At 36.1% G+C, this 21,328-nt stretch overlaps 1 protein-coding gene and 1 pseudogene across 2 annotated transcripts; both read left to right on the top strand.

Annotated features, from left to right (window-relative positions):
* Positions 1–986: 986 nt before the first annotated feature.
* On the top strand, positions 987–12,021 carry LOC100780150 (protein CELLULOSE SYNTHASE INTERACTIVE 3). Of its 2 annotated transcripts, none has more exons than XM_006596148.4 (8): positions 987–1,268; positions 1,463–1,577; positions 2,172–2,268; positions 2,490–5,559; positions 6,504–9,048; positions 9,792–10,246; positions 10,801–10,917; positions 11,327–12,021. In XM_006596148.4, the coding sequence occupies exons 3-8, from the start codon at positions 2,210–2,212 to the stop codon at positions 11,486–11,488; spliced, it is 6,408 nt and encodes a 2,135-aa protein (XP_006596211.1). In that variant the 5' UTR covers positions 987–1,268; positions 1,463–1,577; positions 2,172–2,209; the 3' UTR covers positions 11,489–12,021. The 2 variants fall into 2 exon arrangements, with proteins under 2 accessions (XP_006596211.1, XP_003544701.2); XM_003544653.5 differs by having other exon boundaries at positions 1,362–1,577.
* A 5,656-nt stretch (positions 12,022–17,677) lies between these two features.
* LOC100790818 (kinesin-like protein KIN-7C, mitochondrial) overlaps positions 17,678–21,328 on the top strand; it is a 37,022-nt pseudogene continuing 33,371 nt past the window's right edge.

Here is a 21,328-nt window from a genome sequence, read left to right as displayed (position 1 = left end):
CTGAACTAGCCTCATTAAAAAATATTTTTTTTTATATTATCTTTCATTTCATTGAAACTTGATGTTAAGAGTAAAAAATGATAACTGAAAATACAACCTTAATTAAATGAAGGATATTTAAAAATAATATCACTAAATAAGATGAAATTAGTTAAAATTTGTCTATATTTAAAACAAAACAAACATGTGATTTTTTTACTTGTATTCAAGATGGAGAAAGTATAAAATTTAGTTAATTTTACTTATATTTTAGTACAAAGGATTCTTACTTTTAATTTTAGACTTAAATATATTTTTGGTATTTTACTTATATTTTAGTACAAAGGATTCTTATTTTTAATTTTAGACTCAAATATATTTTGTCTCTTTTTTTAGATATTATTTTTTATTATATCCATGACATTGAGTGAAATATTTATTAATTTTATAAATGATTAATTCGTTGAAAAATATGATAAATCACTTTTAGTGTAATTTCTCTTTTAAAAGGATCTCTCTAACACTATTTGTACCAACAGTTAGTGGTTGAGTTATTATTGTTTGAGGTACATAAATTTTAAGTCTCCTTTTCTTTTAATTTAAAAACATGTTTTTTTTAAGTCTATCTTGATTGATGTTTTACGGTTTAAAAGTATAACTTATAACATTTTTTTATGCAGAAATGATTAAAAAAGAATATTTTTTGAAATTGAGAGAGAAAGAAAAAAAACAAATTAAAATTTCGATAACAAAAAATAAACTTAAATTTTAAGAAAAAAATATTCGAATCTTAATTTTAATTGATGAATCTTGAATTATGTTCGTTCACACCCTGTCACTCTGATGTCTAAACCAATGAGGAAAAACACGAAGCAAATACTGAAAGTAAAAACCAAAAAACGCACAAATCCCAAGCAAGAAAAAAAAATGGTTAAAATTGGACTGATAGTCATAGATGCAATGCAAGGCGCAACAATAACATGGGCGAAGAAGCAACTGTCATTCAGACTTTCAGTACAACCCGATTCGGACACGTATTTTACCCCCCCAAAATGCTACACGCCGTCAAAAATATTATAATAAATAAATAATCCTCCATTCACAAACAAGGAGGAAGAAGAAAAACAAAAACCATGGAAAGGAAAGGAAAAGACTGAGACACACACTCACTCACTCTTGCGACGCACTCTTCTCACTCTCTCTCTCTCCGTTTTCCTCTGTTTCCATTGTGCCTCCATTTCGCGTTGCTCTCATTCATTCAGCTCCTTCTCCGCGTTCTGAATTTCCAGGTATAAATGTGTCGTGTGTGTGCCTATGCGTAGTTAATTTTCTAGTTTTCTAATTTCGATTTATTCCTCTCTCTCTCTCTCGCTGTGCCCTAGCTTCTGCAACCGATCTCTGCTCGTTGGATCTGATTTTTTCCAATTGTTCTTCGCGAAGATCTGAACTCGGTCCCGTGTTTGATCCGGTGTCGGTTTCGCAGGGTTTTTCGCTCGGTCGGATCGGTTTCGCGGGAAATTCGAAGTGAATTGAGGATGCGGCGGCATTGGAGGTAGTGCGAGGAGGAAGGAGCTCTGCGGCATTTGCATTCCGGCGAGGTAGCTTCTTTTGGATCAGTTGATTTTTTTTTTTTTTTTTAACGTGTTCCTCTGTAGTATGATGAGTTGCGAAATGTGGCATTTCAACCAAGGTTTTAAGTTCTGGTCGCCGTCTGTCGCGCTTTTTGATATTGTGGGAACTTTCGAACAAATCAGCGTATACGGCCACAATTGTGGTCGTGGACACTAAAAAATCCTTGAATTTGCAGCCAAAATCACGGTTGTGGACTGTTTTCTAAAACCTTGACTTCAATGTAATGTGTGGAACTTAGGAATTGAGATATTGGTTGGTTGCTTTGGATTTTGGATCACTTAGCCTTAGCGTAAAATATTGTAGATTGTTGATTGCATCTTGATATGGCGCTATCTAGACAAATATTGTTGTTGTTGCAATTGGTAGCATGTGATTTGTTTTACTATAGTAGGTTTCGCTCAGGTATAAATGTTTTTTAAACAGCGGTTCTGTCAACTGGTCTTGCACGAGGAACTGAATGCATCTCCGTCTGATGTCTATGTGGCTTCTTTTTTTTTTTTGGAATTTTTGGTTGTATGTCAATTTGGGATGGTTAATTTTTAGAGTGTGTAAATTTTCAGGTGTCCTGCAAGGAAGGTAAACTGGCGAATTGGTGCAAATGTCAAAGTCTCCCTCTCATGAACAACGGCAGTCCAATTATTCTGCCTCCCAGATTGGGTCAGTAATTTAGTTTTTTTTTTTTTCTCGTTAGTTAGGAATTTATTGTTGATGTAAGTCTGATATAAAAACTAGAAATAACATTAGTGATGAATGAATGCTAAACATTTTAGCAAGTAGTTTATGGTTGGTTATGTCTTAGCTGAGTTTGATTGTACATCCTTCGCTTGCAAATGTGAAAGTAGTAAAAATACTAACTAGTGGAAGTTAAATATATGCAGGGAGTTTAACGAGGCAACAGGAATGGATGATCCAGAATCTACAATGGCAACGGTTGCTAATTTTGTGGAGCAACTGCATGCCAACTTGTCATCACCTGTTGAGAAAGAAATTATTACAGCACACTTGCTAGGTATGGCCAGGAGAAGAAAGGATGCTAGAGCACTCATCGGTTCTCATGCCCAAGCCATGCCATTGTTCATAAGCATTCTCAGAAATGGAACCCCTCTTGCAAAAGTTAACGTTGCTTCCACTCTCAGTGTCCTGTGCAAAGATGAAGACCTGAGGTTAAAAGTACTTCTTGGTGGCTGTATCCCACCATTATTGTCACTTTTAAATTATGAATCCACCGATGCCAGGAAGGCAGCAGCTGAAGCGATATATGAAGTTTCCTCGGGTGGTCTTTCTGATGATCATGTTGGTATGAAAATTTTTGTTACAGAAGGTGTAGTTCCAACCTTATGGAATCAACTAAATCCAAAGAACAAGGAAGACAAAATTGTGGAGGGTTTTATTACTGGAGCATTAAGAAATCTTTGTGGGGACAAGGACGGCTACTGGAAAGCTACATTAGAAGCTGGAGGCGTGGATATCATAGTAGGGCTCTTGTCTTCAGATAATGCTGTTTCTCAGTCAAATGCAGCTTCTCTATTGGCACGTTTAATGCTGGCATTCAGTGATAGCATCCCCAAAGTAATAGACTCTGGAGCAGTCAAAGCTTTACTTCAGCTTGTTGGTCAGGAAAATGACATTTCTGTAAGAGCTAGTGCTGCTGATGCCCTAGAGGCCCTCTCTTCACAGTCTACCAAGGCTAAAAAGGTCATTGTTAATGCAGATGGTATTCCAATCCTTATTGCAGCTATAGTTGCTCCTTCTAATGAGTGTATGCAAGGTGATGGCGGCCAGGCTCTGCAGGAGCATGCAACTCGAGCTTTAGCCAATATCTGTGGTGGCATGTCTGCTTTAATACTATATCTTGGAGAACTTTCACGTTCTCCTCGCCCTGATTCACCAGTTGGTGATATAATTGGCGCTCTTGCTTATACACTCATGGTCTTTGAGGAAAAAGTTGATGTTGATGAGAAACATTTTGGTGCAACTCAGATAGAGGATATTCTAGTAACTCTTTTAAAGCCTTGGGACAACAATTTAATTCAAGAGCGTGTCCTCGAGGCTATGGCTAGCCTATATGGAAATGTCTGTCTCTCAAAGTGGCTCATTCAGGCAGATTCAAAGAAGGTTCTGATTGGACTTATAACCATGGCTGCCACTGATGTGCAAGAGTATCTGATACTTTCATTGACAAGCTTGTGTTGTGATAAGATTGGATTATGGGAGGCCATTAAAAAAAGGGAAGGCATCCAATTACTAATATCATTGCTTGGATTATCCAGTGAGCAGCATCAAGAGTACTCAGTTCAGTTGCTAGCAATCTTAACTGACCAGGTCGATGACAGCAAGTGGGCAATCACTGCTGCTGGAGGGATTCCACCATTGGTGCAGTTGTTGGAGACAGGATCACAGAAAGCAAGAGAGGAAGCAGCAAATGTTCTGTGGAGTTTGTGCTGTCACAGTGAAGATATTCGTGCTTGTGTTGAAAGTGCTGGAGCCATCCCAGCATTTTTGTGGCTTCTTAAGAGTGGTGGACCAAGAGGACAGGAAGCTTCTGCAATGGCACTCACAAAGCTTGTCCGAGTAGCTGATTCTGCCACAATTAATCAGCTATTAGCATTGCTCCTAGGGCATTCTCCAAGCTCAAAAACCCACATAATCCGAGTTTTAGGTCATGTTCTTACTATGGCTTCGCAGAATGATCTCCTTGAAAAGGGTTCTGCAGCTAATAAAGGCTTGAGATCTCTAGTTCAAGTCCTCAATTCATCAAATGAGGAAACCCAAGAATATGCAGCTTCAGTTCTAGCTGATTTATTTATTACAAGACAAGACATCTGTGATAGTCTTGCAACTGATGAGATTGTACTTCCTTGCGTGAAGCTTTTGACTAGCAAAACTCAAGTTGTTGCCACTCAATCAGCTCGAGCCTTAAGTGCTCTGTCTCGTCCAACAAAGAACAAGGCTGCTAATAAAATGTCTTATATTGTAGAGGGTGACGTCAAGCCACTAATCAAGTTAGCTAAAACATCCTCTGTTGATGCGGCTGAAACTGCTGTTGCTGCATTGGCCAATCTTCTCTTTGATCCTTTTATTGCTGCTGAGGCTCTAGCAGAAGATGTTGTTTCAGCTTTAACAAGAGTTCTGGCAGAAGGGACCTTGGAAGGTAAACGAAATGCATCTCGTGCACTTCATCAATTATTGAAGCATTTTCCAGTAGGTGATGTTCTCAAGGGTAATGCTCAATGCTGTTTCACTGTGCTTGCACTTGTTGATTCCTTAAGAGCTATGGATATGGACGGAACTGATGCAGCAGATGCTTTAGAAGTAATTGCACTGCTAGCCAGAACTAAACAGGGTGTCAACTTCACTTACCCTCCATGGTCAGCTCTGGCTGAAATACCATCAAGCTTAGAACTTCTTGTCTGCTTCCTGGCTGAGGGGCATTCCCTTGTCCAAGACAAGGCAATTAAAATTCTATCTAGACTTTGTGGGGATCAGCCAGTTGTTCTCGGTGAATTGTTATCTGCTAGTTCCAAATCCATTGGTTCATTGGCTAATAGAATAATGAACTCCTCCAGTCTAGAAGTAAAAATTGGAGGTTCTTCCTTATTAATTTGTGCTGCAAAGGAGAAGAAAGAGTTTTCAATGGATTCACTTGATGCTTCTGGGTATCTAAAACCATTAATATATTCTTTAGTTGAAATGATAAAGCAGAATTGTAGCTATTCTTCATTAGAAATTGAAGTTGTCACTTCTAAAGGTTTTATGGAGAGAAATTCTTTTCAAGAAGTTGATGAATTTGATATTCCTGATCCAGCCACTTCCTTGGGAAGCACTATTGCCATGTGGTTGCTTTCAGTTATTGCTTCTTTCCATATAAAGAGCAAGCTCACAATTATGGAAGCTGGTGGACTTGAAGCTCTCTTTGACAAACTTGCAAGACATACTTCAAATCCACAGGTACATTACATTTAAGCTTATTATTAAAGCTGCCTTTATCAATTCTCTTTGTCTTCTGGCTAGCCTTTTCTTTACTGTAGGTACTCACATCTATACCTGTAAGTAGCAAATACTGAAATGTGCCATCTCAGGCTGTGTGATGGCATTGCTTATGCTTTCTGGAAACTGTCTATTTGCAAATGTACAAGCAACAATAACTTGGAGGCTATATGATTTTGCAATTTAGAGTTCATTATCAGTGTATCAAATTTTGGATAGTGTGTAATAAAGAAGCAGATTTGGGAAGAAAGAGGAGAACAATGAAGAAAAATTGTTGTTTTTAATTGAACATCTTTGATGAATGGCATATTGAAGCATTAATTTAAAGTCATTCAGAAAACTTCAGTGCAAAGAAATAAATAAAGTTTTCACCAAAGAAAAAGAAAACTTAGAATTGGAGATTCACGAGCCAGTTTTTAGCAGGAAAAAGATTCCAAGCTAAGCCTAGCTTGACATGAATCAACAAAAATATGTACTGATTTTAGATTTTTTATTAATATGAATTTAAATTTTAATATAGAAGTTCCTTATCTCATATAATTTAACATTTGTGCTTTCTAAACTGTGTATTTTCTTTTAAATGCCTTTTTAGAGAATTCGTTTCCCTCCTTTTGAATTTCATTATAACTAATTTTATTTTAACTTGGACTTCAGGTCCTCTTATTTCTATTAAGCCTGAGCTAAGACTGAATTTTGAAATGACTAGTAAAGAGTGAAAAGATTAAAGGCTCAATTAATGTACGTTGTACATTCTGTTTTTTCCAAATACTAGATTTATGTCGTATGGTTGTTGATTTGTGTTGCTGATCTACATATCTGGATTGCACAGTTGCTTTTGTTTGTTTGATCATGGGATGAGTTAAGTTGATGAATTGAATAGATTTCCTGCCTACCGCTTTTGACAGGCAGAATACGAGGATACAGAAGGAATATGGATCAATGCCTTGCTCTTGGCCATTTTATTTCAAGATGAAAATGTCATTCTATCTCCTGTCACAATGCGCATAATACCTTCTATCACTCTTCTGCTAAGATCTGATGAAGTAATTGATAAATATTTTGCTGCCCAAACTATGGCTAGTCTTGTTTGTAATGGTAATAAGGGAATAGATCTTGCCATTGCGAATTCTGGTGCTGTTGCTGGATTGATAACTATTATTGGGCATGTAGAGTCAGATATGCCTAATCTCATGGCTTTATCAGAAGAATTTTCTTTGGTACAAAACCCTGATCAAGTTGTTTTGGATCACCTTTTTGAAATTGAAGATGTAAAAGTGGGGTCTACCGCCAGGAAATCTATACCCCTCTTAGTGGATCTCCTGAGACCAATACCAGAAAGGCCTAGTGCTCCACCAGTTGCTGTTAGACTCTTGTTATCCATTGCAGATGGAAGTGATAGCAATAAATTAATCCTGGCTGAAGCTGGAGCTCTGGAAGCTTTGAACAAATACCTGTCCTTGAGTCCTCAAGACTCAACTGAGGCAGCTATTTCTGAGTTATTGAGAATATTATTTTGCAATTCTGACCTTATTAAACATGAAGCATCAACTAATTCATTGAACCAACTCATAGCAGTTTTGCGTCTCGGATCAAGAAATGCTAGATATAGTGCAGCAAGAGCACTTCATGAACTTTTTGATGCTGGCAACATTAGAGACTCAGAATTAGCTAAACAGGCCATTCAACCATTGGTTGACATGCTTAACACAACATCAGGTAATGAGCAGGAGGCTGCTCTCATGGCCTTGATCAAGTTAACTTCAGGAAATTCTTCAAAAGTATCTCTTCTTACTGATGTGGAAGGAAACCCACTTAAATGTTTATACAAAATACTGTCTTCTGCTTCATCCTTGGAACTGAAGAGCCATGCTGCGCAACTCTGCTTTGCTCTTTTTGGCAATAGCAAGATCAGAGCAGATCCAGTTGCCTCAGAATGCCTAGAACCCTTTATATCACTGATGCAATCTAATTCTGAGACTGCAATAGTATCTGGGGTTTGTGCTTTTGAGAGATTATTGGAAGATGAACAACAAGTAGAGCTTGCAGCAGCCTACAATGTTGTGGATCTCCTTGTGAGCTTGGTTTCTGGTACAAACTATCAGCTTATAGAGGCCGCCATATCTACTCTTATCAAATTGGGCAAAGACAGGACTCCAATTAAACTAGACATGGTGAAAGCTGGCATTATTAATAATTGTCTCAATCTACTACAATTAGCACCTAGCTCTCTATGCTCCACAATAGCTGAGCTGTTTCGCATTTTAACTAATAGCAGTGCAATTGCGAGAAGTTCAGATGCTGCAGAAATTGTAGAACCACTTTTCCATGTTTTGCTCCGCCGAGATTTCAACTTATGGGGACAGCATAGCGCCTTACAAGCACTTGTAAATATATTGGAGAAACCGCAAAGTCTTGCAACCTTGAAGCTTACTCCAAGCCAAGTTATTGAGCCCTTGATTTCTTTTCTGGAATCCCCATCCCAAGCTATTCAACAGCTTGGCACAGAACTGTTATCTCATCTTCTTGCACAGGAACATTTTCAGCAAGATATTACAACAAAGAATGCAGTTGTGCCCCTCGTACAGCTTGCAGGAATTGGAATATTAAACTTACAGCAAACAGCAATAAAAGCATTGGAAAAAATTTCCACAAGTTGGCCAAAGGCAGTTGCTGATGCGGGAGGTATTTTTGAGCTTGCAAAGGTTATTATTCAAGATGAGCCTCAGCCACCACATGCGCTCTGGGAATCAGCTGCTTTAGTTCTCTCTAATGTATTACATTCCAATGCCGATTACTATTTTAAAGTTCCTGTAGTGGTTCTTGTGAAACTTTTGCACTCAACACTTGAGAGTACAATTAGCATAGCCCTTAATGCTTTAATAGTTCATGACAGAAGCGATGCTTCAAGTGCTGAGCAGATGATGGAAGCTGGAGTTATAGATGCTCTGTTGGAACTTTTAAGATCTCATCATTGTGAAGAAGCATCTGGTAGATTACTAGAAGCTTTATTTAACAATGTGAGAGTACGAGAGATGAAGGTGTCTAAGTATGCTATAGCACCTTTATCCCAGTATCTATTGGATCCGCAAACCAGATCACAGTCTGGCAAGCTTCTTGCTGCTTTAGCTTTGGGAGATCTTTCCCAGCATGAAGGACATGCTAGATCTAGCGCCTCTGTTTCCGCATGTCGTGCATTGATAAGTTTACTTGAAGATCAGCCAACTGAAGAAATGAAGGTGGTGGCTATATGTGCATTGCAAAACTTTGTCATGAACAGCAGGACCAATAGACGAGCTGTTGCAGAAGCTGGGGGCATATTGGTGATTCAGGAATTGCTTCTGTCTCCAAACACAGAAGTTTCTGCACAAGCTGCTTTACTGATCAAATTTTTGTTTTCTACCCATACACTGCAAGAATACGTGTCAAATGAGTTGATCAGGTCTTTGACAGGTACATCAAAATTGTCCGTATTGACAGTGTTCCCTGCTTTACACTTATGCATACTTTAGAGCAACTACTTTTGGCATGTCTCATAGCTCTAATCATGTCTGTTTTACATTCTATTAGTAGTCTTCTGTTTAACTGATTACACACAAATTCATTTAATTGCACATTTTTTAATGGATCAAGCTCATTCTTGTATGAAAGCTTCATGTTGATGTTTATTTAAAATTTACTAGGATCAGGTTTTGAGAAATAATTGTAGTTGTTAATTATGGGAAATGTTTTTTATTTTATTTTAAATGCTTCATTTAATCTTCTGTTTGAACCAATATTATTAGAATTTGAAAAGATGTCTTCAACTTGTGATTCGGCATCTGTTTCATTTTGGACTTTTCGGTAGTAGAAAGAAAAACAACCAAGTTTTGATTTGATGAGCTTTTCATTTTTCAGAGTAATTGGAAATTGTCAACGTGTACAAATAAATTAGTCTCCTTCCTGTTTTCTTTTCTCTCCTAGTATAAATCTTTAATTGAATGTATATTTCTGTTAGTTTCATTTTAGAAAAATGGAGGATGTCTAAAGATTTTCTGGTGTGTGACAGCAAGTCAAATAATTTTTTGTACCATATCAATCTTAAATTTATATTAATTAGAAAAATAATCACATATAGATTGGGGTGTAATTGTGACGCTTCTCTTTTACATCTATTAAAATTTTTTATTTCATTGAAAAATCATTTTGTTATGCAGCTGCACTGGAAAGAGAGTTATGGTCAACTGCCACAATCAATGAGGAGGTTTTGAGAACTCTACATGTGATATTCATGAACTTCCCTAAGCTCCACACATCTGAAGCAGCAACTCTTTGCATTCCTCATTTGGTAGGGGCACTTAAATCTGGTGGTGAAGCGGCTCAGGACTCTGTACTTGACACGTTTTGCTTGCTAAGACAATCTTGGTCAACTATGCCTATAGATATAGCTAAGTCTCAAGCTATGATTGCTGCAGAAGCCATCCCCATATTGCAAATGCTCATGAAAACCTGCCCGCCTAGTTTCCATGAGAGGGCAGATACTCTTCTGCACTGCTTACCAGGTTGTTTGACTGTCACCATTAAGCGTGGAAACAACCTCAAACAAACTATGGGAAGCACAAATGCGTTCTGCCGGTTAACAATAGGCAATGGTCCTCCAAAACAAACCAAGGTATTCTCATGAATAATTTTTGAAATCTGCAAAAGCACTAATATTATTTCTTCTGTTCTTTGCAGTCCTCTTTTCTTTTTATTTGAAACTATTTTTCTATTAATTAGAAGCTTCATGTTTCTACTATTCCTAGTTTTCATGTAAGTACCATACTGATTACAAATTGCATTTGATGACAACAACAACAACAACGCCTTATTCCACTAGGTGGGGTGCATTTGATGACAACCAAAATTTTAAAATCATCTTACTTAAAATATTCATAGATCAAGGAACCCTACTCTTAGCATTCCTGTCATAATTTTCAACTTCTCAAATTTCTGACAACTTAAAAAGGAGTCAGTTTTGATTATACAATTCCACTTAATTGAATATATGGGATGTAATTTAACCGTGAATCTTTCCAGTTTTACATATGAGAAAATTGCAGATGTAATTTTCATTGTCCAAAATTATTTATGAACTTATAAATTGATTTGTTTGCTATCTCTAGCGAGGATTAAATTTTCTTATACAAGATTACAGACACCGTTTATGGTTTTTGCTTCTATTAGGTAGTGAATCATAGTACTTCTCCAGAATGGAAAGAAGGATTCACTTGGGCATTTGATGTACCTCCGAAGGGCCAAAAGCTACATATCATATGCAAAAGCAAGAATACTTTTGGAAAGGTAACTGGATATTCATTCCGCAAGTGATTTACTCATTCTCTATTTTATGTGTGGTAAGTCGTGAGGGCTTACCTATTCCTTTTCTGAAAGGATGAATGATTACATTTCTTTGTATGATGGATACTAGTGTTATTTTGATGAAAACTGAAAAAGACCCCCCTGTCTATTTCTGTCAATAATAATTCTACCTTATTCTTTAATCTTATTGCCTTTGATGGTGACATACTAGTCTGTGCTCGTTTAAGTACGTGAAAATTGAGGTGGAAAATAAAATGTACTTCACTCTTTGTTAAAAAAAAAATTCACTCTCTCTCTCTTTTTTTATTCTCCTTCCCACTTACTCAATCAAGCATATGCTAAATCTGCATTGCTTTAAATACTGACTGCAAGTGTTGTGCTTTTTCTCCAGACAACACTTGGAAGAGTCACTATCCAAATTGATAAAGTTGTATCAGAGGGGGTTTATAGTGGATTATTCAGTCTTAATCATGATGGTAATAAAGATGGTTCTTCCCGAACACTTGAAATTGAGATTATATGGTCCAACAGGATTTCCAATGATGACATTTGAAAAGTATAGCAAGCTACTTTTTGGGTGGAAGCATAGAAAGGTAATCTGCAACATGCATGAGATGTTGGAAATGGTTTTGCTTGTAATTATCAGCACATTTGAATGATCCAATTTTGTAGTCTGGCAGATTAAGTTGCTCCTGTTGTAAGTGTAAATTAAATTATAAATGTCTAGAGGCAGCAAGCGTTTGAAAAGGATGCTCCCACGGTAAAGTCAAAAAATGTTTGCAATTGTACAGGTCAGTCCACAGGTATATTAGAAACTTGAATCATAGGGAAAAAATGGCATTTTAATTAAATTTGTCAAAAGTTTTTATTTTTTATTTTTTTATTTGTATTAGTCTCTGATGTTGGGATGTACACTAGCATCTGCTGTAAAGTGGCTTTGTTTTATGTTTGTAAGCCACAAGAGATGATAAACTGACAATATGTCATTGTCCCCTTGTGTCGGGAACATGCTCATTTTTCACCACCTTGGCCCCCACCCAATAAACAATTCCCTGTTTTTTCTAATTGATCCATGCAATTGTTGTAGGTCTAAATTCCATTTGAATATTTTTTCTTAGGGTTAAGCATAATTGTTTATTTTATTTTATTTTTTCATTTTCTTAAATCAATGGTTCGCATCCTCTTGCATTTCCTCTTATCATTTATCTCTCAACTTATGAGCCCCATACCCTGGCCATCATTATCTGTTGTCAAATTTTCATGCAAGACTTCAGCTACTATTATGGTTATGTGGTGTGAGGAAACGAAAAAAAAAGAATTAGTTATCTTTTCATACCGAAGGATCATAACTCTTTATAGCAGTTGTTTGATGCATACCCGTTTAATTATGATAGTATTGTTTTAAAATTGAATCAATCATTGAATTCGTCAAGACATTTATTAAAGGTCTAATGATTGAATCATAGTCAAGTTGTGGCCCGAATCGGTATGAACAAGAATTAGATAATGCATACAAGTAATATTAAAGAAACTTAATATCATAACTTTACATTACTAAAAACTATAAATAAAACACTATTATATAAGTTTTAAACATCCAAAGTACATACCTAGAAAATAATGTCTGGTAGCAATAGTAATAAGTTTATATCTAATATAATAAAAAAAATTGACAAATATTAATGGTATTTCATAAGGGTGATATCACTTTTAATAAATTATTATAAAAATCAATAATATTATCATATATAATATTTATAATTAGATGATAATATAAAATTATTATATACTATCAAATGTCAAATGTAATGTATAACTTGTTTTTAATTAGAATATCATGAATATGTGAAAGTATGTTTGCAATACGCATTTTACACTATTTTATAGTGTCAATGTAAGTGGTTAAAAGAAACTGAGACATTGAAGTATTGAATCACTACGCATCAATCGAAATGACAAACTTAATTTCCAATGCAATAGCTTTGATTCACGAGTTAAATATTAGAATTAGTATATTTGAGAAACTAAAAAGCATATGAATTGTTGATTTAGATATAAAGAAGAAAATAGAACGTGAAGAAGTATTGAACCACTCTTTGACACATAAATCAAAATGTTAATGTGGCAAAAAAAATTTAACTCAATTGTGAATGTAATAGTTTTTCAGGGTATGAAATTGCACATGTCCTAAAGGCAAGAGGAAACAGCACCCGAACGGAAGAAAGAGTGGGGCAAGAGGACAGTGGCAGACGGGGGCCAAGGCATTGTAATAATAACTAGAGTCCCATATTGCAGATCTACTACCACCTAATGGGTACCTTGCAGCATGAAAATGACAAAGCATAAATAAGTAGGTAGAGGAGACACATCACTGGTCATTTTGGCGTAATCATTCACAAGGAGAAAATAAAGAACTCCTGAACGAATTCAGCATTGAAAAGACTTAAATATCATCATGCATGGGGAGCAAATCTGAATAGATCTTCTCACTTCCTGTCATTTTTTTTTTTCAATTTATGAACAGGATACAGCTACTTATATCATATGTTTATTTACACAATCAAAACAATATGAAATTCAGTATCTTAGAAAATAGGCAGGGGAAGACAAGTTTAGCCAACTTATTGATTCCTCCTTTAATGTGCACAGGGCCACAGGCACAGCCATAAATACAAGATTGTAGTTCTCATAAATAGATTAAATTTACGAGATGCTTTAATTTAAATCAATGGATAATGGTGAATATACTCTTGTTTTCTCACTTTAGAGGAGTTCAATCCATAAATATGACCCATTGCCAGCACATCAATCAATGATTTATCACTTTATGTTCTTACCTTTATTGTTTTCATCGTCTATTTGAGGATCCTTTCTCTATATTTCTAATCCACATTAAATTTCACTGCAGATGCTGCTCCAATTGCAATGTAACCTTATCCTATCAGCATATTTTTTTTAACACGATTAAAATTTATTTAAAACTACAAAATGATAAAATCATAAATGAGATTCATTAATTAAGAAGTGAAACCCATAAAGTCGTAAATGAAATTCATTAATTAAAAAGTGAAATCCGTAAAGTTATGATCTTAAGTAAATTTCAGCCCATAGTAAAAAATGTTTAAAAAAGTGTGGTAAATAATATATTACTATCATTTCTCTATCATGCATTTATAAACAGATTGAAACAAGTTCTTCCAAATCAGCCAAATTAATTTATATGAGGATGTGAAGTTGATTAAAAATTGAAACACTATGAGTCTGTGAGGACTGAACGCCAATTCGTCTCAATTATTACTACTCACAAATTCCATTCCAAAGCTTCAGCTTAAGAATATAATTATTTGTGCACACTTATTTCTTACAGTAACATGCATAATTATTTATGCATTTATCCCCAATGCAAAAAAAAAAATGTATAGATTTTTATTCCACATTTGAATATTAAATTAGTTATTAACTAGTTATTATTGTGAGAGCTTATACCCCATCATGCATATAAATAAAAAAAACATATAAAATATGAAATTTAATTAAATCAATTTTATTCAATAAAATCATATGTAAATTCACATAAGTAAAAGGTTCACATTCACTCCACTGTTATCAAATAAAACTTCTCAGAAACATCTTCGATTCAAAATAAGGTCATTCAAGTTTACAAAAGAATTCAAGTTAAACAACAAAATAAAATAAAATAACATGTTTAAAGCATCATGCAATTTAAAACAAAAACTGTGACACCCTCTACCCCTCACATATATATTAATAAAGGAATAAAAATTTAAATATTAATTAAAAGTATTTTTAAAACATTTTTAAATACAAGCCGTTCAAATGGGTAAAAGGCTCACATTCACTTTCTTCTACATCATATTCAAACTTGTCCAAATAAATAATAAAGTCATTTCAGCTCAAAGAAGGTCATCTAAGTTTCGTACAATTGATATAGAACTTATATCCTAATGTCACATCCTATCAGAGCGTGGTGTTCCCGTGTCCTCTAGCATGAGGTTCTTCATAATCATCCACCTATTCATCTGCTCCCCCGAACACAAAGTTCAAGATCATCACAGGATCCAAACACAAACAGCAAACCGGGAGTGAGTTATCACATTGCTAACTACTAGAGAGAAACAACACAACATATAGTAGTCAAATACAATTTACTTAGCATATCTCACATTATTTCATCACTTTGTCATTCATCAATCACACTTTTCATCCATCAATCACACATTTCAATCATCAATCATTATACACAGGAATCACACACTCCGATCAAGACATAATAACACATCAATTTCATAATAAACAATTAGCAAGCGTATGCGACAGTTATTGTAAGACTCAAGCCTATATGCAATGTGGTACCATGTCAGTGAAAAACCACCCTGGGGCGCTTAGGAGTACATAACAAGACACACCACACAATGGGTTTGTCAGGTCACTCTCACTAAGTAAGATCATAGGGAGACCAGTCAGGGTCACGATGTTTTGCGAGAATGCTCCAACCATATGGGATCAACATAGGCCTAAAGGAGCACTCAAACCCGGTGACCCCCAAGGCCTACACTCCGAAGAGTCCGTCAGGGCCTCTCCCTCCTGATTCAGGTCCAACCCCTAAAATTATTTTAGCACACAGACTCTATCTATGAACTGTACAAAACACACGACTCCTCAATTGTTCTTAAAATAATTTTAACTCGTCGCCCTTTAAGGGTCTTATCATTAACTCGTCGCCCTTAAATGGACTTAACATTAACTCGTCGCCCAAAAAGGGACTTAACATCAACTCGTCGCCCTAAAAGGGACTTAACATCAACTCGTCGCCCTAAAAGGGACTTAGCATTAACTCGTCGCCCTTGAAGGGACTTATGATCGTGTGATTGTACAATTCATAGTTCACAACTCAATGCACATATATATCTCAATCATATACATACTCAATTTATCACATACACTTAATCCCAATCACAATGGTATAATCTCAATTTAACATGTTATCACACCTCATGAATCATATACACTTTACCTATGAACTATGCAATACACACATCTACTCAATTATTTTCAAAATCATTTTAACTCGTCGGGTTCCCACAGTGAATCCCATCACAATACTTGTCGCCCTTAAAGGGTCTTACAATTGTGTGATTGCACAGTTCATAGTTCACAACTCAATACACATATCTCATCTCAATACACATGTATTTCATCATCCGTCACATGTTCAATTTATCACATACTCACAGTTTGAATCATCATTTCATAACCTCAACATAACAATTTATACAAAAGATTTTATCACAACATGGAATGTAAAACCTCTGAAATAGTTCCTCACAATTGTATCAAAATCATGGGTTAACACAAAGACATCAAGAGCACTCAAGTTTATCAATCAATTCTCATCAGGACATCAATTGGTACATAGAACACAATAATATTGTATTCATAATCATAAAGAAAAATTATAATTCAATAAACATCCCCAAAAAAACCCAAATTTAGTCCTCTAAGGATCCCTACACATGTTCATTCTAACCCCCAATTGCGATAAACTCATCCCTTACCTCTAAGCGGACTCACGTGTCTTCCCATAGCGATAGCGTCATCTCTAGCGGTTCCCTAAGATTTCTCCAGTTTTTCCTCCGACTGCTCCGGTAGAGTACCAAACGTCAGAGAAACGGAGAAAGGATTAAAACCTCCATTTGGACTATCTTCATGCGATTCCTTTTTCTTCCTCCACGAACATTATATCGCAAATCCCAACGGTCAAAGCGTTTGCAGTTGAATTTCGAACAACATATCCAAAATTCATGACAATCCAACGGTTAACGAAACCGGGATCATAGTTTTACCAAGACAGCTCTGGGTTTTTGCGGGAAAGAAAAATGTTACAATGCGAGGGATATTTCTCTTAGATCAGACGTGGTATCGAAATTCCCAACGGTTAACGTGCTCGGAAATGGGTTGTGAACATGCTGTTTAAATTTCACGACGATCCAACGGTGAATGAGTCCGAGATCGTGCTTTTTCTGAGACAGGTTTGGTGGCCTGCGGGAAAAAAGAGAGGGTTTTGGGAGGAGAAGGAGAAAAACGGAAATGAGGGAAAGAAGAGGCACCATCAGTGTGAAAACTGACCTAACGCTATTTATAGCTAGGTTTACTCTATTTATTTATTTATTATTTTATAAAAACAAACTTTATTTTATTTTCTATCAAACAAATAAATAAAATACCATTTTTATTTTCTCTCAAATAATTATTTTAATTAATAATTATATCTCCTTATTTATTTATTTATAAAATCTCACCATTTTTTTTAAAACTCTATTTATTTATAAATAATAATCTTTTTTAATCTAGTTTACGAAAATTGGGATATTACAAAAACTCATGTCCCAATATTCCATAATGAAAATTCACACTGTTGGAGAGTGATATGTAAGTACCAAGTAACTAACTATGAGTTATGTGGGCTAATTATATGCATCAGCATGGACTAGGAGAGTAGGAATTAGGAGTTTAAGAAAACTATAAGTCATAAAATAAACACTATATGAACAAGAGCCAAAAACATACAATCACGGCAATAAACTCAAATTATGACGAGATATGTCTATTTTTGAACCAAATATTCCGCATCAAACAAAATGGTACATCTTCCATGGACAATGAACTTTTGTCAAATGATCCATTACTGGGAAGCAATATTGTTCAAAGCATATCTAAGTAGATGTCAGAAACAGAAATGTTAGGGATTAAAGATAGAGGTCAGGTCATACATATGGCAAGATAGTGCTAAATCATTAGTTACTTAATCTTGCCTCTTACTCTTACTCTTGTAAAACATAATGTCTTGTTCAAGTTTTCTTCTAGAATTTAGCATGAAGCTGTTTCCCTAGCAAAAAAGAAAAAATAAAAAACTTCTTTCAATTAAGGTGATCATTCTGCGGATCAATAGTCCTCCTTTGTCTTTAAGGACTATTGTTGGTATACTTCCTAAATTTGCTATATATTTTTCCCAGGGGGAGCAAAAATCACCTGGAATTATCCCACTTGCAGTGAAGGATGTCTTTAGTATTATACAGGAGGTAAAAAGTTAAGTTTTCCAAACTGGACTTGAGATCCATTCATATCCTTGACAGGTTGTGTTTGTCATTTCAGACTCCTGGACGAGAATTCTTGTTACGTGTCTCATATCTTGAGATATACAATGAGGTTAGCATCACGTAGTAATGCTATGTTTTATTGAGCTCTCTCATCTTTATTTACCTATATTGGGGGGATTCATCTTTGGATAAACAAGATTGATGACCAGATTAACTCCACTGTTGTCTGAGAATAGTCCCGGCAGAATGAGGGAAACAATCTAGATTAGTTATGACATCAAAAAGGATAAAAAGATGAAGTTTGTTTAAATGCAGGAATGACATAAACTCAATATGAAAAGATTGCAAGTGACAGTGGATGGCGGCCGTTGTCATCAAACACTTTCAGTGGAACATTATGTGAGAGTGATCCCATTATACAAGTAGAAGCGTGGAAGTTTGAAAACAGATTTTTAACAGTATGAATAGTATTAGTATAGTTATTTAGTGCTTGTTTGTTTAACGGATGAAATGGAAATTACATGTTTTCCTGCACGTAAAACCTCTGTTGGAACTTGGAACCCAGTTTTCCCAAAGCAAAAAAGAAAAATAAAATAAAATAAAATTGCTTTGCACAAACTCCATTGCAAATGGAGATGCAATCCGGCTCCTTGCGGTGGACTGAAAATAGTTTTGGCTAAGATTTATCTTGGTTGCATCAGTTGTTACTTGTTAGGGAATATAAGTGTTAGAATTGGTTTTACCTTAAACAATTGTTTCTGTTTTCTCCTTGTATTTTTGGAAAGGGCTGGGAGAAGTTGTTAGGAGTTAAGTAATTCTATTACTTCTCATAACAAAATTCCCTATCTGATTAGTGGAAGTGTAGTAGCCTTTATAAGACTTGTAACTAACACCATTGACAATGAAACAATACAGAAAAAGCTTCTCTCCCAATAATTCTCTCATTTTCTCTAAACACTATTGATTAGCCTAGGTGTTCCTTTCTTTTCAATATTCTGAAGTATCTGTTTAATTCATAACAGATTGGTATCAGTGCCCTGGTTGGGTTTTCTGGGGAAGTTGTTCTAGGTAAAATCAAGAATGTGTTATGCAAAGTTTGATATTGAGAATTTTACCGGCAAGAATGATTTCGGGCTATGAAGGATGAAGATGAGGGTGTTGCTGGTTCATCATGGACTAGAGCAGGCTCTTAAAAGAGAAAAGGGGTTGCCTGCAACAATGTCAGAAAGGGAGAATAAGGAGGTTCTTGACAAGGCTCATAGTGCTTTGATCCTGTCTCTTGGAGATAAAGTATTGAGGGAAGTTTCAAAGGAGAAATCAACTGTTGTGATTTGGAACAAGTTGGAAAACCTGTACAAGACCAAATCGTTGGCCAACAAGTTATACAACAACAACAACAACAACAACGCCTTATCCCACTAGGTGGGGTTGGCTACATGGATCATTTGATAACTTCTCTTATAGTCTTTTTGGTAACCTCTCTTATAGTCTTTTTGATAACCTCTCTAATTTCGAGATCCTTTTTGATAACCTCTCTTATAGTCTTTTTGGGTCTTCCTCTGCCTCGAATTGTTTGTCTTCTCTCCATCTGGTCTACTCTCCTCACTACAGAGTCTACCGGTCTTCTCTCTACATGCCCAAATCACCTAAGTCTATTTTCCACCATCTTCTCTACAATAGGCGCTACTCCAACCCTCTCTCTAATAGCTTCGTTTCTAATTTTATCCTGTCGAGTCTTACCACACATCCACCGCAACATCCTCATCTCCGCTACACCTACTTTATTCTCATGTTGGCTCTTGACCGCCCAACATTCTGTTCCGTACAAAATCGCCGGTCTTACCGCAGTCCGATAAAACTTTCCCTTTAGCTTGATCGGTACCTTTGCATCACATAACACCCCCGATGCTTTTCTCCATTTCATCCATCCTGCTTGAATGCGATGATAATAGGGAAGCATAAATTGTACACCCTCAAGATGACAATAGGGAAGTCGCTAGAAGATCATTTGGATGACTTCAATAAAATCATTCTTGATCTGGAAAATATTGAAATCACCCTAGAAGATGAAGACCAAACACTCTTGCTCTTGAGATCATTACCGAACGAGTTTGACAACCTCTCTGATACTCTCATCTATGGCAGGGATACTCTTTCACTAGAAGAAGTATAGGCAGCTTTGTTTACAAAGTGATGCAATCCTACCCCGCAAGGGCATTGGATAGAAAACTGCAAGTAGATTGGGCCAGATATGCAAGAGAAGGCCCTAGGGTTCTTATGAGCCTTAGGGTAGATTTCGGGCCCATGGGCTAAGTACGAGCCCACTTATCTTTGTAAATATTAGATTAAGGTTTCATTATTTTTGGGCCTTGTATTTAGGGCTCCATAATGTAGGTAGGGTACCCTAGAAATATAGGATTTTTCAGCCCTTGTATTTTAGGGCACCTAGACTAGTTTTTGTATTAGGGGTAGTTTTGTAATTTCACATGCACTAAGTGGATATTTGATGTGTGTGGTTGGAAATAAATTTAATTGAATTGGTAGAAGCCCAATCCAATTAAATTTTAGAGGGGGAGGTGAGCATTTGCTTACTACACCCCATTGCCACATCATATAGTCACACTTTGTGCATGTCCTTCATGCTTTTCATGCCTCATGACACCTAAGCACACTTAGTGGAGAATCTTGGAATTGATCTTGGATTAGTGGGCTGAACCATAACTAAAATTCACTAATCATAATTAGTGAAATTTTGGCTCCAAAGTTTGGCTCCACAAATTCAATTTCAAATTCAAGTGAAATTTGAATTTCCCTCCAATTTTGTGTGACACTTAGGCTATAAATAGAGGTCATGTGTGTGCATTTTTTTTAAACTTTGATGATTTGAATATTAAACTTCAGATTTCAAAGCTCATTTAGAGCACAAAATTTCGTGCTCTTCTCTCCCTCTCCCTTCATTCATCTCCTTCTTCCTCCAAGCTCTTATCCATGGCCTCCTATGGTGGTGAGCTTCTTCTAGACTCATCTTCTCCTTGAAGTGGCGTCTCCTCTCTCTTTCCCTTTCTCCATTCCGCTGCCATTCATCTTCCAAGAAGCAAAGGAATCCATTGATGAAGAAGATCCTAGGCCTACAAGCTCCAATGGAGCTTGCATCACAAAGGAGTTGAGGAGGAAGTCAGAAAGTAAGGGTGATCAAGATGCAGAGGGATTGTTCACTAGAGGGAGGCCTGGAAAGAAAGAATTTAAGGGCAAGAAAGGTATAAGATCCAAATCGA

The sequence above is a fragment of the Glycine max genome, chromosome 14 (genome assembly GCF_000004515.6).
Source record: "Glycine max cultivar Williams 82 chromosome 14, Glycine_max_v4.0, whole genome shotgun sequence".
In the NCBI taxonomy this organism is placed as follows: domain Eukaryota; kingdom Viridiplantae; phylum Streptophyta; class Magnoliopsida; order Fabales; family Fabaceae; genus Glycine; species Glycine max.
Note: the sequence above shows the minus strand (reverse complement) of the source record. Positions and strands in the feature narration are given on the sequence as shown.